At 45.1% G+C, this 17,723-nt stretch overlaps 1 protein-coding gene across 1 annotated transcript in view; it reads right to left on the reverse strand.

The window, feature by feature from the left end:
• Dnai7 (dynein axonemal intermediate chain 7) overlaps positions 1-17,723 on the reverse strand; it is a 48,582-nt gene that overhangs the window by 24,439 nt on the left and 6,420 nt on the right. Inside the window, exons 4-7 of the mRNA XM_059256346.1 lie at positions 16,842-16,933; positions 14,321-14,422; positions 6,000-6,137; positions 718-864 (exon numbers count right to left, since the gene is read on the reverse strand). Of these exons, the coding sequence (XP_059112329.1) occupies positions 718-864; positions 6,000-6,137; positions 14,321-14,422; positions 16,842-16,933 (479 nt within the window). The remainder of the gene's footprint in view (positions 1-717; positions 865-5,999; positions 6,138-14,320; positions 14,423-16,841; positions 16,934-17,723) is intronic.

Genomic DNA, 17,723 nt, shown 5'->3' on the forward strand with positions numbered 1-17,723 from the left:
GTAGGCCTGCAGACTGTGTTCTGATGATTCTGTAGTGTATACTTGCAGACTGTGTTCTGATGATTCTTCAAAAATGCAACGGAATTAAAACTTATAAAACATCTATGGGAAATTTAGACTGTTGACCAGATATTAGAATTACAAAATGATGTGTTTTATGAAGTATACTAGCTTACAATTATTTGGAACATAACATTATTGCTGAGATATTTGGGGAAGAAATATATAATACACAAACTTCTGAATGGAACGAAGGAGAAAAGGAAGATAAAAAATGTTGTGAAACATTTACATTTTTATTTTTATCCATAAATTAGCTAAATAAATTGAAAATTCATAGTTCACATAGGGCACATATGGGGACTCATAGTACTGTTCTTTTAATTTCATGTTTATACAGTACTTTCAAAATGAAAATTAGGTGTAATCTCTATTAACTAGTTTACCTATGGTAGATATATTACTTGGTAAAGTTTTTTTCATAATGAATTCAGTAAACTTTGGCAAATATAAGGAAAATGAGCTTTTGGCTAATAAGCTTTGACGCTTTAGAAAATGAATTGTTAACAGCTGTTAAATCACATCATCACAGGTCCTTCATTTCATTGATTTGTCCTGGAATATTTTAAGGCTTTTAGAAATATTAGCAGACTATAACACCCAGTAAGACACTACAGCCTTTTAAACTTAGTGCTGTAAGAGAAATACTACCCGTACTCGGAGAAGCAGTTCTGTGGCCATGTCCACCTTCTGACTGAGGAGCTCCTGCAGGCGCAGAATTGACCCTTGATGCTGCGCAATGGTCCTGCTTTCCAGATCACACGATGGAGTTTCCAGTAAAATCAACTTCAGCTTCTCAATCAACTGAAATGTAAAGAATATTTTCCATGTCAAAGGGACATGGAAAGGGGATGGCCCATTACTTTCAGATCAATGAGAGAAATCCTTCCCCAACTTCTGTAATTTAAGATCACAGAGAAAGAAAACATTTCTTCCAAAGAATTGCCTTGAGCATTTCCAACCCCATGGGCACAAAGCTCTCAGTAACCAACTCAGAGAAGAATGCTGTTCACCACCACCCAAGACCAAATGATGGTGTCTCAAGCCATCTTCTTGGATTGTTGTCACTGAACAAGACTGTGGATTTTCCTCAGTGCTGGGGAAGAAGAAACTGGTTTGTTTTTCATAATGACCCAACTTCAGCTGCGTTTGAGTTTATGCCAGTGTGGTGACTCTCCGGAGGGTAGGTGAATACTGAGTGAGTAGGTGATGTTGGGGTGGAGGTGTTCACTGCACCCTCAGCCCTGAGGGGTGATTTCACCCTGCTGACATCGTGATAACTCCTTAAACCCCCTTAATGGTGGGGTTCAGAGACCCTCCCAGTTGGTGAACACATCAAGCTGCTAAGCGTGCAAAACACCCAGAGAACTCATGAAATCATTTCAACCTTCCCCACATACTGTGCCCTGTGCACTTCTTCATCTAGCTGTTTATACCAGATATAAGTACCAGTTTTCTATGTTTGGTGAGCCATTATAATAGAGTACCTCATCCAAGAGAGTTAGGGGAGCCCTATTTAGGGTTGGTTGTTCAGAAGTAGAAGTAACCTTGGGGATGGCTGGAAGGCATGCATAGGCTAGTAAATCAAACCCTTAACACATGGGGACTATGCTATCTCTGGGCAGTTAGTGTCAAAATTCAACTGCAGACACCCCGTTGGTGTCAAGAGGTAGAAAATTAGTTGGGGTGTGTGTGTATTCTATATACATATGGTGTGTGTGTGTGGGGGGTTTCATACATACTAGATGTATGGGAGGTTCTACATGCGCTAGGTTTGTGTGCAGTTCTGTATGTATTTGGTGCGTGTGTGAGGGGGTTCTCATACGTATTAAATGTGTGGAGTGTCAGAATGTTCTAAGTCTTTGTCTTTTCTTAGAATTTACTGGGCTCCATGCATTAGAGGATTCCTATCTTTCAGTTCTGAGTAACTGTCAACATTGCTTCTTTAAATATCATCTCACTCCTACACTGTACTGGCTTCGGATATCCCTGCCCAGATCCCAGCCCACCCTCCTCCACCCCAGGTCGGCTGCTCTTTATCTTTCCATCCAGCACACTGCTGTATGCTCACAGTCTTTCAATGTGATTTCTGATTACTTTGTGATTAAGAAGTCTCAATGCATATGTATAAGCTAAAAATGATCAAAACATATTTCCTGACCTTCTACAGATATATTTGCTCCTATCGTTCATAGTTTGAGGTTCCCAGCCACACTAGTCCATTTCATTCTCATCACAGCTTTAGGTTGTGATGGCCTCTAAAGGAGTGGGAGCCACTAGGGATTCATGGATAGATAGTTCAGTATCCATCTGGGATTCCAATGGCTTCCAGAGTCTTCTATTGCCTAATGGATCTCACCTATTTCTTTAATGAAACAATATAGTTACTAATTTTTTTTTCTCAGTGTTTTTCTTAGATGAGTCCATGCATCCTATGTGTAGACACAGAAGTTAGGATACTGTTCCATTTTCACCTTCTGTAGATGTAACCAACTGTCTTATTAAATAAGAAACACAGAGCCAATACAGAGATGAAAGCCAAGAGGTCAGAGCAATAGCTAAGAGCTAAAAACCTTACCCTTCACTGTCGCTGTACCTCTCCGAAAGAGAGCTACTTCCTGTGTCTGTCTTTTTTTTTATAGAGTTTCTGTTCTGCCTTCTCATTGGTTGTAAACCCAACCACATGACCTCCTAGTCACTGCCTGTCTGTACAGACCTCCAGGTCTTCTATGGTTGGTATTGAGATTAAAGGCATGTGTCTCCTGCTGTGGGATGTTCTGTATGTCACATGTGTTGCTGATTAATCAATAAAACACTGATTGGCCGTTGGCTAGGCAGGAAGTATAGGCAGGGCAAGGAGGAGAATAAAGCTGGGAAGTGGAAGGCTGAGTCAGAGAGACACTGCCAGCCGCCACGATGAGAAACAGCTTGTGAAGATGCCGGTAAGCCACGAGCCATGTGGCAAGGTATAGATTAATAGAAATGGATTAATTTAAGTTGTAAGAACAGTTAGCAAGAAGCCTGCCACGGCCATACAGTTTGTAACCAATATAAGTCTCTGTGTTTTCTTGGTTGAGTCTGACGGCTGTGGGACTGGCAGGTGAGAGAGATTTGCCCTGACTGTGGGCCAGGCAGGAAAACTCCAGCTACAGTCTCCAATGCTGGTTGTATCCTTGAACACACAGAGATCTACCTAGATCTGCCTACCACGTGCTGGGATTAAAGGAGTGCACCACCACAGCCCAGCTTTTGCTATGGCTTGCTAATAGCTCTGGCCCCCAGGCAACTTTATTTATTAACATACAAGTCACATTTCAGTACAAATAAAGTATCACCATATTCATGGGACAGTTAGCCTGGTGCACTCAGTGGCAAACCACAAGACATACCACCTTATACAAGTTAGAAGGTGAGGGTTGACACCCAAGGTTGTCCCCTGAATGTACACATGCAGAGATATGTGCATACCCTGACTCACACAGGTGAGCATGCACATCATACACAACAATTTAAAATGGAAATAAAATGTCCTGGTTTTTGTAACTTGACACAAGCTAGATTTACCAGGGAAAAGACTGAGAAAATGCCTCCATCAGATTGCCTGCAGGTAAGTCTGTTGGCTAATGATTGGTGTGGTAGAGCCCAGCTCACTGAGGGTGGTACCACCTCTAGGCAGGTGATTCTGGAATGTCTAAGAAAGCAGAATGAGCAAGCCATGAGGAGCAAGTCATCAAGCAGCATTCCTCCATGGCCACTGCTTCAGTTCCTGCCTCAGGTTCCTGCCTTGGGTTCTTATCCTGACTTCCCTTAATAACGGACAGTGATGGGGAGTTTTAAGAGGAAATAGACCTTTTTCTTGCCAAGTTGCTTTCAATCATGATTTTTAACACAGCAGTAGAAAGAGAAAAGAATATAGATATGAGATAGATCACTGAATCTATTCTGAGAAAAAAAGATAAAGAATAATAGGATAAATGAGTAGATCATTGAATCTACACTAAAAAGAAAAAGAGGAAGATATAAAAATGACAAAAGGTAGATTACTGAATCTATTATGAAAAGAAAAAATACTTTTAAAAAGGAATTACTTGTTTTAAATAAGGTAAGTTATGAAAATTTTTTTGTCTGAATTTGTCAAATGTTACTGGACCGGACATTGTTATATATTAATGGAGTTTTTTGTCTGAATCTGTCAAATGTTAATTGACTAGACATTGTTAATGTGATCTTGACTAGTACTTTCTTGTACTAGTTATAAGCTTTTTTTAATTTTAGACAAAAAAGGGGAAATGTGGTGGTTTTGTGTTCCCCAAAATATTGTGCACCCTGATAAACTTATCTGGGGTCAGAGACAGAACAGCCACTAGATACAAAGGCTGGAAAATGGTGGTACTCTCACATTTAATCCTAGCATTCCAGAGATAGAAATCCCTCTGGATCTCTGTGAGTTTCAAGGCCACATTGGAAATAGCCAAGCATGGTGACTCATGCCTTTAATCCCAGAAGGCCAGCCTTTAATCCCAGGGAGTGATGGTAGAAGGCAGAAAGATATATAAGGCATGAGGACCAGGAACTAGAAGCTTTTGGCTGGTTAAGTATTTGGCTGGTTAAGCTTTCAGGCTTCTAGCAGCACAGTTCAGCTGAGACCCATTCAGATATGAGGACACAGAGGCTTCCAGTCTGAGGAAACAAGACCAGCTGAGAAGTTGGCCAGGTGAGGTTAGCTGTGGCTTGTTCTGTCTCTCTGACCATCCAGCATTTCACCCCAATAACTGGCCCTGGGTTTGATTTTATTAATAAGACTCTCTAAGATTCATGCTACAACCTTCACTAAGAGGGTAAACCTGAACAAGGCACAATGATGTGGATAAAACTACCACAGGGAAAGCCATTCGCCCATACATTAAAAAGGTAATGGGGGGGGCATTAGCCCATACATTAAAAAGGTAATGGGGGAAGCCATTAGCCCATACATTAAAAAGGTAATGATGGGGGGAGCCATTAGCCCATACATTAAAAAGGTAATGATGGGGGGAGCCATTAGCCCATACATTAAAAAGGTAATGATGGGGGGAGCCATTAGCCCATACATTAAAAAGGTAATGGGGGAGCCATTAGCCCATACATTAAAAAGGTAATGGGGGAGCCATTAGCCCATACATTAAAAAGGTAATGGGGGAGCCATTAGCCTATACATTAAAAAGGTAATGGGGGGGGGGGAGCCATTAGCCCATACATTAAAAAGGTAATGGTGGGGGGGAGCCATTAGCCCATACATTAAAAAGGTAATGGTGGGGGGGAGCCATTAGCCCATACATTAAAAAGGTAATGGTGGGGGGGAGCCATTAGCCCATACATTAAAAAGGTAATGGTGGGGGGGAGCCATTAGCCCATACATTAAAAAGGTAATGGTGGGGGGGAGCCATTAGCCCATACATTAAAAAGGTAATGGGGGAGCCATTAGCCCATACATTAAAAAGGTAATGGTGGGGGGGAGCCATTAGCCCATACATTAAAAAGGTAATGGTGGGGGGGAGCCATTAGCCCATACATTAAAAAGGTAATGGTGTGTGTGGTGGGAGGAGAGGAGCGCCAAGCCTGGGAGGATCCCAACATCTCTTCAAGAACACACTCCAATGAACTCACTTCCTTCCACTAGAACCCACTCCTGAACATCCTAGCAACTCACTAGAGAGCACCACGGGCCTTTGGGGAGCATTTACAATCCAAACCACAGCAACAGATGTCAGGTGGGAATTAAAGACCCCAGTGCCTCCAGACCAGCCATATAAATTCAAACGATTTCATGGCTTGCCTCTGTGAGATGGAGTGGTAAACGCTGTGTTTATGTCTTGCTTTGGGAGGTGGACTGAGAGAGAATGCATGGCTTAGGAGTAGCCATGTGGACTGGTTTGGAGCTGACAGCCTGGCGTACTTACAGACAGCACCAGTTTGCTTTTCTCAATCACTTGCTCGAAGGTCTCATTCGTCTCCTCTTCCCACAGGCTAATGAAAGTGTTCATTTCCTGGGCAATCGAAGGATCAGGGCTCCCATCACACTGGATGTAGTGCTTCCACTGGGGACACAAATGTGTGAGGGTCACACTCACGAAGATACAACCAAAGAGGAAATCAACTTTTAAAAACTGGTTTTTCCCCCCGGGCAGTGATGGCACACGCCTTTAATCCCAGCACTTGGGAGGCAGAGGCAGGCAGAGGCAGGTGGATCTCTGCAAGTTCGAGGCCAGCCTGGTCTACGGAGTGAGTTCCAGGAAAGGTGCAAAGCTAGTCAGGGAAACCCTGTCTCAAAAAACCAAACAAAAAAACAAACTGGGATTTTAGCCAGCTGGGAGTAGCACAGCACTCAGAAGCAGGCGGATCTAGCTGGTCTACACTGAGTTCCAAGACAGAAAGGGCTACACAGAGAGGCCCTGTCTCAAAAAACAAAACAAACAAAAGTGGTTTTTATTGGGGGAGGGGAACATGCATACGCCACCGAGTGCATGTGGAGGTCAGAGGACAACCCGCAGGAGCCAGTTATCACTCCTTTAGACATGTGGGTCCTAGGGACGAACCCAGTCATCAGGCTTGGTGACAAGCTTATTTATCCACTGAGCATCTCACCAGCCCCTAAATTGTCTTTTTGGAAGTCCAAAGCCTCAACCTAATTTACACAATTTACACAAAAAATGATGGATGATGTTTACCAGTAACTTGATATAAAATATACAACCAGCCAAAGAAACCAACTACAACAGCCAGGTCCTCCATCCCCTCCACACACACTCACTTCTCACTCTGTAGTCCTGGATGGCACAGAGCTCCCCATGTAGACCAGACTGGCCTTGAACTCACACAGTTCCCCCTAAAGCGGTAATAAAGGAGTGCCACACACCCAGCCCATTAGATTCCTCTTCATCTAAATCATTTCCAACCTCCGTTGTTCAGTGGGGCACAAATTCTGTTTACTTTCGTGTTTGTTTTGAGGTCATGTGAGCAGCTTCTTTTCTGTCTGATCCATGTTTACCTGTAAGTCGAGGCTTGTTCCATCTCCTCCTCCGGTTATCTCTGATGGACAGGTACCTCTGATGTTTTAGGCGCCTCCCACCATGCTGTCCATGTAAACTTTGCATGTCATGACATGATTTTAAACTCTAGACATCATTTCCTGTTTCCTGCTTCATTTCCCACTGGACTTCTAACACTTGCATCAGTTCCAAAGTTATGATATCTGATCAAACTAAATTTCCTGACACATTTTTTATATTTTATTTATTTATTTATTAAATATTTACTTTGTCTGTGTATTTGTGTGTGTGTGTGTGTGTGTGTGTGTGTGTGTCTATGTCCACATGTGGTGACCAGAACCCAGGCTCACACTGTTTGGGACAGGCTAGAAGCCCACAAACTCTAGTGATCCTCTGGTCTCCTCCTCTTCCTCTCTGAGCTGGGATTACATGTGCTTGCAGAGGATGCTGGTCTTTTGGGTTCCAAGTTTATGATTACAGTCAATGCTCCTAACCACCAAACGGTCCTCCAGCCCCTACACTTATATATTTTAATTCAGGATTATTTCCTCAAAACAGGCATACTTCAGGGGGGATTGCAAATTTGCTTCCAAGTGAATCACATGAACTTTTTGGTTTCCAATATGTATCAAAGTCATACTTATTTATACTCCTCACTGTGGTCTAGTAAGGATGTGACACTTATCTACAGACATAGTTATACACATAAAATTAAATCTTAAAGAGTCATCTTTGCCACACCGATGGCTCCTGCCTGCTGCATCTGGTGCTCTGGGGGAGCACTTCACCCACAGCCAAGCTACTTTCAAAGCCAGAGTTAGTCCTCTTCAACCTCAATAGCATCTTTGGTGAGGCAGTCAAGTGACAACGCTGTCCATCCTTCATCTTTGTCAGGAGACTGAGGGTGACAGAGATGGACCACTGTGTTTAACACTTTCTTCAACTGTTTCCATTATAAATAAATCAGTAAAGTACAGCCCACTGCCATGAGGAATCCCTCCAGGAACGCTCTATAATGGAGATACTTCAGAATAACATTCTCATTATATTACAACATCAGTCTCCCTGCATGGAAACTTCACGAGAACAGCAGCACGCAAGGAGCCCCTCATCCCGTCCAAGGCAGCAACCAAGGAAAACCCTTTGTAAAGACAGATGGCCGTCTGGCAGCAGAGACAGCCGCCTGCAGTACTGCCCCTCAGGGTGACAGCGGGCCTGACAAACCAAAGACTGGCCATAAACAGCAACCTAGGACTGTCCCCACATCAATATCGTTCAAGAATCTGTGTCACTTCATCTAACCTGTGAGATTACGATACAGAACTCTCAACAACAAAAGATTTAACGGCTCTAAAAAGAAGAGGCAGTGGTCCATGCCCTATACGGGGCCACATGACGCTGAACTGACTTTCTTCCAGATAGTTTCATTTCTCCATCTCATTAAACAGAACAGACAGGGAATGTGGTTGAGATTAATCCCAGTTCATCAAACTATACATCCCAGCAGCCTCTGCACATAGCCGCCCCAGCATGAAAGCAGATCAAAGCATCCCTCGGTCATCAGCAATGTTGGACCAGCTGTCTCACGAGCAGCACGTGCTCCATGAGGGGTCCAGGAATTGTTACCAACACACATGGTGATCTCAAACTTAGACACATTTTTGTGCTGGTCGTGGTCCTTTCTTTGTGTCTTCAAGATGAAGCATGTCAATCTAGAATAATTAACTGTTTGAGGAGATAATAAAACCCAACCCAAACGTGGCTAGTATTAAAGATCTGATTGGAATTCTTTACAATAATCACTCCACTCACATGAAAGCTGGGTTCATATTTATTCTCTCTCCTTGCCCCCTCTTTGTGATGTTAGAACCTGGGGCTCATATATGCTAGGCAAGTACTTGACTTCCAAGCTATCTGTAGATAAAGTTTAGTTACTTCTACTGTGTACACCATAAGAGAACTAGAATTTTGAGTAGTATTAGTAGCATTACAGCAAGACTCAGACTTCAATTAATTTCATATAATTCTTGGAACGCATGAATGATAGTCATATAATCCAAAGATTTATCATAATTTATGTGACAATACTTGCTATGTAATTTAACATAATAAACAACCTCATTAGCTTAGAATGCCTTTCTCAGATGTTGGGGTCGGCCATGGTGATTTTTCTTGGTTGGTTATTTTGAGACAAGGCCTTAGTATGTATCTTGGAACTCAAGGTCCTCTTGCCTCAGCCCCTGTGCTAGGATGACAGACAAGTACCTCAGCGCCAGACTTCAGGGACTCTATCTGGGATGTCTCTCAGTTAACACCAAGCCAGATTCTAGAGCCTTCAGCAGTTCTCCACTCTTCTTAGTGATAACCATTCGCTGTAGCCCAGGAACAGTCCCTTTTCTGTGGCCTTTCTTTCCCTCTAGCGTCATGTACCCAAAATATCTTCTCCTTGTACACGACTTGCTGTTTCTGATTTCATCACCTTATATCAGGGTTAACTCTGTAATCTTAATTTCTTTCTTTTTTATTTATCAAGACACGTGTAACTTTGGCTGTCCTGGATCTCACTCTGTAGACTAGGGTGACCTGGAACTCAGAAATCCGCCTGCCACTTCCTCTGCTGGGATTAAAGGCATGTGACACCACCTCCCGGCCGTAACTTAATTTCTAATGAAATCCATGAGACAGCAACTTGCTAGCTTTCTCCCATCACTGTGTGCATAAGCAGCCTTAGGATCTGTGGAAACACATCTCCTCACCACAGTGTGGTCCCTTCCATGTCCAGAGCACTCCAGCAGACGCAGTGGCCATCTTTCCCATTCCACACAGAGCCAAGGTGCTCACCAGCAGTTTGCTGATTTTCCAGCAAACCATGAGCCTGGCTCTAGTTCTAATTATAAAACTTAGCAAACACAGCTTCCCAAGGCATCCCACTCAACCTTTCACTTATCTGAAAACATGAGCAGGTGGAAGATGTTTCTCTTCTGTTGTTGGTTGTTTTGGGTCTTTTTGGGGGGGTCTGCCACCCAGCTCCTAAGTAAATCACACACAGAGTCTTATTCTTACTTATGAATGCCCAGCCTTAGCTTGGCTTAGTTTCTAGCCAGCTTTCCTTACATTAACCTGTCTGTCTTTTGTCTCTGGGTTTTTCCTGTTCTTTTGTTCTGTAAATTTTACTCTTACTCTGTGGCTCGCTGTATAACTGGGTGGCTGGCCCTGGAGTCCTCCTCCTCTTGCTCCTAGATCAGGTCTCTCCTCCCAGATCTCTCCCTCTATATATTCTCTCTGCCTGCCAGTCCCACCTATCCTTTCTCCTGCCTTGCTATTGGCCATTCAGTTCTTTATTAGACCATCAGGTATTCTACACAGGCAGAATAACACAGCTTCACAGAGTTAAACAAATGCAACATAAACAAAAGGAACACAATTAAAATAACACTTACTACACTCTTCCCAGCACCTGTCAATGCCACTATTCTGTCTTGTCTCCCCTTAAGCCACTGTGCCTCATTTACTCCTTCATGGCACGTGGGACATTGTCCTACGCCCCTGAATCTACTAGACTATACTACACAGAGATGGTGGAATGCCTACTTGTTATCTGCCCAGTCGCTGGTCACTGCTTCTCAGCATGCTGTAACCAGGCAAAACACTCCCTTGGCCAACGCAAACAGAGGCCAGCACTCCCCTCTTTAGAACAGCTTCCTGTATCTTCAGTCAGTAAAGGTGACACAATGCCTCCTACTGCTCAGGTCACTGTTACCCTGTCAGACCGCCTTGCTCAGATACACAAGATCAGCTCGACGAGCAGATGCTCGTGAATCTCCTCCACTACTTTGTCATACTGAAAAGATTACTAAAGATACGCTGGGAAAGTTTCACCTCGGGTTTATGATCACTTAGTTTATTAACATTAGGCCAGAATTGTTCTTTAAACACAGCCTGTCACTGAGGGAGTTCAGGAAAGACGCCAGACATTGCAGTGTATCAACACAGGGCAAGGCTTCCAAATTCTTGGTCTATTTGAAGACCCAGGAACTTAGCTGTAAGCAAACCTCTGTGAATGAACTCCCACTAAGACTGGAGCCAAGCCGATGGAACGCCAGTACTGGGGAGGCTGAGGCAGAGGCATCACTAATTGGGAGAGAGACAGACAGATACCTACCTTGCTACAAACCATCTTCTGTTCAAGTGCCCAAACATCTCCCTCCAAACTGTCTCTTCTGTATCCCTCATCCATCCATCCTTCCATCCTTCCATCCTTCCGTCCATCCTTCCATCCACCTTGCCTTTCTTGACTGACCTCCTTGATTACTGCCCTAAGTTAGCTCCATTGCCTGTGTATCCAATTTCATGTCTGATTACCATCATCTACCAGGGAAGAGAATCTCAGCACAAAGCCTGGTTAAGACCAGAGGGCCAAAGCTGAGGCTTGTTACAGATGCAGGCCCGGGGCGTTTTGCCTTCTCCCTTGTAGAAATTTCCAGTGGCTTACTTCTTCCTCGCTCATGCGGAGAGAAAAGCACTCACGTAAAGGGAGGCTTTCTCCACAGCTGCAAATTCCCTTCTCTAGTTAGCTTTCAAAATAACAAAACAAGCAGTTTCCCAGCATAGCTGACATCAGGCTAAGGTCCACCGACAGCAGAAGCTGTGCACACTCACAGCTACACACTGCTCTGCCTGAGTTTAACTGAGGCACAAGGCAGACAACACCACCACTGATCCAAGGGCTCAACTTCTCCACTACTCACCCGGCTTCCAAAGCCTGCATGCTAATTTACAATTCATCCCAGAGCTTCCATGGTATTTCAAAATCCTTTTTTTACTAGCACCATCAAACAATCAATTTTACCCAAAGTCATCTTCCTCATGGTGGCTGCTGTAATCTCAATTTATTTTAAGACCCACCCATTTCCTTAGTCATGAACGCATGTTGCTGGAAATATGATACATGTGACTGGCTAGCATTTCGAATGGAGTTTTAGTTCCAATACACATCCCAGGCCCTGACTAATTCAGATAGACAGCACAAACCCCAGCATTATAGGCCCTTTTGTAGCACAGAGTAAGCCTGGGTGAGGCTCCAAGTTTATGCCTGTCAACATAAACTTACCCTAGAAGAGGCTCCGAAAGACGGACTTGGAGACTGCAGACGGACCGCGATGCCTGTGGTTTAGGGGCCGTCCCTAAGCCTCCTTTCCTCCAGTCTTACTCAGACACTGGAGAAGTCTTTACAGGAATATCCTTGTTCCCACTAAAGCCAGTTCTATTTCTGCCTGACGCACTCAGACATGAGAGACCTCTGTGCTGCACTTCTGGACCAAAACATTTGTTCAAATTCAGCTAAAGTGAAACTCAGAGTCTCCTAATCCAGAAGAGATTTACCCACAATCCCCAGGTGCAGCCGCTAAAAAGGAAATAACACGAACTTGGGAGCAGCCTATGCCTGGATACCTGAGGCCTCAGGGAGTCTCTGGAGCTCTGTTTCCGGTCTGGCAAACTATCCCCAAGCAGAACCATGGGAGGAGACAGCTCTTGAGGTTAGTAAGGTCATGCACAGCTTATCTATGCAAAGAACACTTCAAACCACGATTCACCAAATCTCAGTCTCAGAAGCAGCAAGTGGAGAGAACAGAAGCCAGTGATGTCACTAGACATCATTTACCAGGCCTTGGACACGAGGCACAGGGAACAACTTTAAATCCACCAGCCAGTGGGTCCCAGCTTTTAGCAGCTAATTGGCTGCTGGCCTCAGGAACTAACCAGAGCTGCTCCTGGGTTACCCTCCATACTGGTTTGCTCATTGCATGGACTTAGGCCTCAGCTTCCCACAACTTTTATTATTAATGCACAGGTATTTTGTGAAGACAAGAGTTTCATGAGCCAGCCTCTGCCAGCTTCAAACTTTTCTCCTATGGATTCTTCCCCTCCAGCCTTTACAGAATTGAAAAGCCTGGCCTTGCTCTGGGGTAGGCATTGGTTCAGGGTTGGTGGGCTGGCCTGAGGTAGGCCTTGGTTCAGAGGTGGTGGGCTGGCCTGGGGTAGGCCTTGGTTCAGGGGTGGTGGGCTAGCATGGGGTAGGCCTTGGTTCAGAGGTGGTGGGCTGGCCTGGGGTAGGCCTTTGTTCAGGGGTGGTGGGCTGGCCTGGGATAGGCCTTGGTTCAGGGGTGGTGGGCTGGCCTGGGGTAGGCCTTGGTTTAGGGGTGGTGGGCTAGCCTGGTCTTTTCTCTACATTAGCGATAAGGGCTTGTTCATCCTTGTCATGTCTGACATCACTGAAGCAGCACTTTTATTCCTTCCAGAATGGCTCTTCTGCAGTCTCTGTGGTGAAGGGCCCAGCATTCACCCTCTTCTGGCTTTGGACTTGGCCTCCTCTCCAGGCTCAATCATTCCACCTGTGACTGGAAGTAAGGCTGTGCTGGGCTGAGCTGCTTGGAGGGCATTATGGGGTGATCATCAGGGTGATTCCAGTGCTCTTGTGTCTCAGGGAACAGGGAGCTGAGAGGACAGGGTCTGAGAACTGCTAGGCCATAGGCAGACAGCGCAAATTCACATCACTCAAGTTTCTCACCTGCCAGAGACTCAGGTGATGGCCCTCCTAAACAGTGGCAGTGGTAACATCCAGTATCACTGCGGAGGGATGGACACCAAGATGTAACAATGAACAGCTGGAGATAGTTTGAGAATTGCCTCAGTGTATTCAGAAGTGACGTGAACACATCTTTCAGAAACCCTGATCACAGTTCCCACGCACCTTCCAATTAAAAACAAACAAAACAACTAGGAAGTAAGCCACACCGAAGCACAATCAACTGAGTCATCTGGATTCCCAGAAAGTGAACAGTGAGGGAGTATAATCGTTCCAGCTGTCCCTTCATTGACAAACAGCTTTCTACAACTGTATCGACTTCTTTTCCCTGAGCAATGTATTTGTCAAATGAGAGGTTTTCAGATTTATCTGTGTTTATATATTTCCGTGTGTGCAGTGCCTGCAGAGCCCAGAAGAGGGCATCAGATTCCCTGGAGCTGGAGACAGATGGTTGTGAGTCTACAGGTAATGGATGCCAGGAACCGAACTCAGACTCTCTCCAAGAACCGTGCGTGTGTTTAACTACTAAGCCATCTCACCATCTGGATTTCCTTCTTAATAAAGTTTCCCAAGATAAAAATTAGTGCAAGACTGCAGTTTCCTCGTGGTCCCGGAAGTATGAGCTCAAGAGAGGAGACAGCCTCACCTGAGCCAGCGCCCTGGTTTCCCGTTTCAGTTTTTCTGCTTCAGGAAAACAGCCCTCTAGCAAAGAAAGCTCTTCAAGTTCTTCACTCCTCCTTTCTAGGTCCTGCCACAGAAGGAGGGTCACATGACTACTCTTCCATGTTAGCTTTCTGTTTCACAGGGAGCTTCAAAATACATGTGGCTGAATATATAGTTCCAAACTAAACAGTTCAATGAGTCTGACTAAAAGTGCTGACACTGAGACTGTCTCAAACAGTAGCTTCAAAGTGGGTCTTTAAATGTCTGAGGGCACCTTTGGGTCTGAGAATCAGTCTGTGTGGGATACTCTTTGCCCTGCAGTGCACGATACAGTCTCAGGCAGAAATCAAGGCAGTGGTCTCACCTGCACTAGCTAGAGCTGGGACCGTGAGAGGGAGCGGTGGCTGCGTGCAGACCATCCTGATGGAGAGGGCAGTGATTAATTCTGCTAAATCCTAATCTTGAGAATCCAGTTGTCAACACTGTGTGTGCTAGAATGGGAAGAGGCATTGGCACTCCTCTACACACCAAAGGCAACAGTGCCCCTAGAAATCATCTCTATAATTGAGTGTTTTGGTAGATATGCTCTCAGAAACGTACGAACCAAACACAACAGGTCAAGGATATAAATCAAATATTTGTGTGGAATGACAAGGTTCAGCATTCAAGCAAAAATTTAGATTAAAAAAAACTGCACCTGGTGAACAGCAAATCTTTGAAAACTTCTGATTTGACTGGCAGTGATACCAACATAGGTGACTTTTTTTCTTTGAAACAGGGTCTCGCTATGTAGCCTTGGCTGGCCTGGAACTTGCTATAAAAACTAGGCTACCTCTGCTACCTGAGTGTTGGGATTCAAGGCATGCACCACCACACCTAATACATAAGTGATATTTTGATATTGGAGAATAAGACAGGTCAACATTTGGAATTAAGTCACTGACCAACATGTTCTAAGAAAACAGCACATGATGTGACAGAGCAGTGCTTGGAAATCAAATCTGTTCAGAGGCAAAGAGCAATACTTGGTTGCCAAGGGGTGTGTGCCCACCAACGAGATGTGTGCCCACTAACTGGGTGTATGCCCATTAATGGGATGCGTGCCCACTAACTGGGTGTGTGCCCACTAATGGGAATGTTTGCCCACTGATGGGGGTTATGTGCCCACTGATGAGGGTGTGTGCCCACTAATGGGTGTGTGTGCCCACTGACAGGGGTGTGTGCCCATTAACTGGGATGTGCCCACTAACTGTGTGTGTGCCCACTAATGGGTGTGTGTGTGCCTACTGACAGGGGGTGTGTGCCCACTAATGGGGATGTATACCCACTAATGGGGCGTGTGCCCACTAATGGGAGGTGTCTATTAACAGAGGGTATGCCCACTAAGAGGGATGGGTGCTCACTAATGGGGGGGTATCCATTAACAGAGGGTATGCCCACTAAGAGGGATGGGTGCTCACTAATGGGAGTGTGCCCACTAATGGGGTGTGTGCCCACTAGCAGGGTGTGTGCCCATAACGGAGCTTCAGATTCCACATCGTGAAGCTCACTTGTAAAGCTGGGGAGGGTGCCACATGCCCGTGGTCCCAGCTACTCAGGAAGCTGAAGCAGGAGCATCCCTGGAGACTGAAGTTTGATTCTGTCTCAGCCACACAGCACAGCTCTGCCACAGAGAGGACACAGCAGCAGCAGTCAACCCTTGCTTAGTTGAGGTGCAGTGTCCAGAACGCCACAGTATCTGGAAGGCTAGGAGGGCGTTTTCCCACTTTGTGGGTGTGAGCGCATTTGAGAGGTGTGTGCGTGTGTGTGGGTGTGTGTGTTTACACGGGCAGATGTTGACAGTAAGTGTTGTTCCCTGGTCACTCTCTGTCTTGAGGCAGGGTCCCTCACGAAATTGAAGCTCATCAGTTTGGCTAGGCTAGCTGGCCGTGAGCTGCAGGGATGGATCCACCTGTTTCTGCCCTCAGTGCCGGAGCTCCAGGCAGCCCGTACACCTGGATTTTCATATAGAGCTTAGATGGCACACAGGCGCTTTCCCACCTGAGACACCTCTGAGCCCCGTTGCATCCTTTCCCCCAATTCTATAATCTATCTGTGCAAGATGAGCTTTTCTTCATAGTTCTGCTGAAACATCTAACAAAATGCTGACATCAACATGAGAACCCAGGTGTCTTCTGGTGAGCTAGATGCTAAAGTGATTTTTAACAACATGAACAGTGCCGCCAGGTACAGTGACATGCACCTTTAATCCCAGCACCTGAGAGGCAAAGGCAGACAGATCTCTGTGAGTATGAAGCCAGCTTGGTCTACATTGAGTTCCAGAACAGCCAGAGCTGCATAGAGAGACACCCCCCCCTTTTAAATCAGTGGCACTCATGCCCCTAACTGAAAATGTGTGTGAGGTGATGGCCGACGGTCACCATAGGGTAGGACTGGGCATTGCTGCAGCTACAGACTGGGGGGGTGGGGTCAGCACCACTGGCCCTGCTGCTGCTCACACTCACTTTCTTTTCCAGCTGGCGCCATTTCTCTTTCTCAATCCGCTGTGTTTCTAGCCTCTCCTGTTCTTCTTTTTCAAATTTCTGTCGAGCCTCCTCTGAAGAGACAAAAAGACATCAAGAGTTAACTGCAGATATTCAACCACAATGTTTTAGATTCTTTGGTTTCATTTTGTTTATCAAGACAAGGTTTCTCTGTAGCATTGAAGCCTGTCCTGGCCTGGCCTGGCCTTGAACTCACAGAAATCCACCTGTTTCCATCTCCCGAGTGCTGGGACTAACAAAGGCCAGCAGGATGACTCAGATGGCAAAGGCACTTGCCACCAAGCCGTCTACTGACCCGAGCTGGATTCCTAGATTCCCATATGAAAGGAAAGGACTCCCAAGAGTTGTCTTCTGTTTTCCACGCACATGGCAAAGTACCAGTGCCCTCAATAAATAAGCAAATCTAAAAACATCAGTTAGAAAATAAAAGAATGTGCTTTACTACCTGCAAAAGATAAAGTATACATTAAAAGTCAATAGAGTATTTTAAAAATCTGAATATAAATCTACAGCCACTGAATTCTAATATCCCTGACTATCAGGAGCACCAGATTTTAAAAACTGCTTTCTAATATTTCAAACGTCCAATATTTTTATCAACATTTAATTTTAATAAGTGGCAAATAGGCCAGGTGGTGGTGGTGCACGCCTTTAATCCCAGCACTCGGGAGGCAGAGCCAGGCAGATTTCTGTGAGTTCCAGGCCAGCCTAGTCTACAGAGTGAGATCCAGGACAGGCACCAAAACTACACAAAGAAACAAACAAACAAAAAAGGCAAATAGATATTGTTAAACATCAAAAAGTTGGGCTCAGGAGTTAAGAGCATGTACTGTTCTTGTATAG

Source organism: Peromyscus eremicus, chromosome 3, assembly GCF_949786415.1.
Source record: "Peromyscus eremicus chromosome 3, PerEre_H2_v1, whole genome shotgun sequence".
In the NCBI taxonomy this organism is placed as follows: domain Eukaryota; kingdom Metazoa; phylum Chordata; class Mammalia; order Rodentia; family Cricetidae; genus Peromyscus; species Peromyscus eremicus.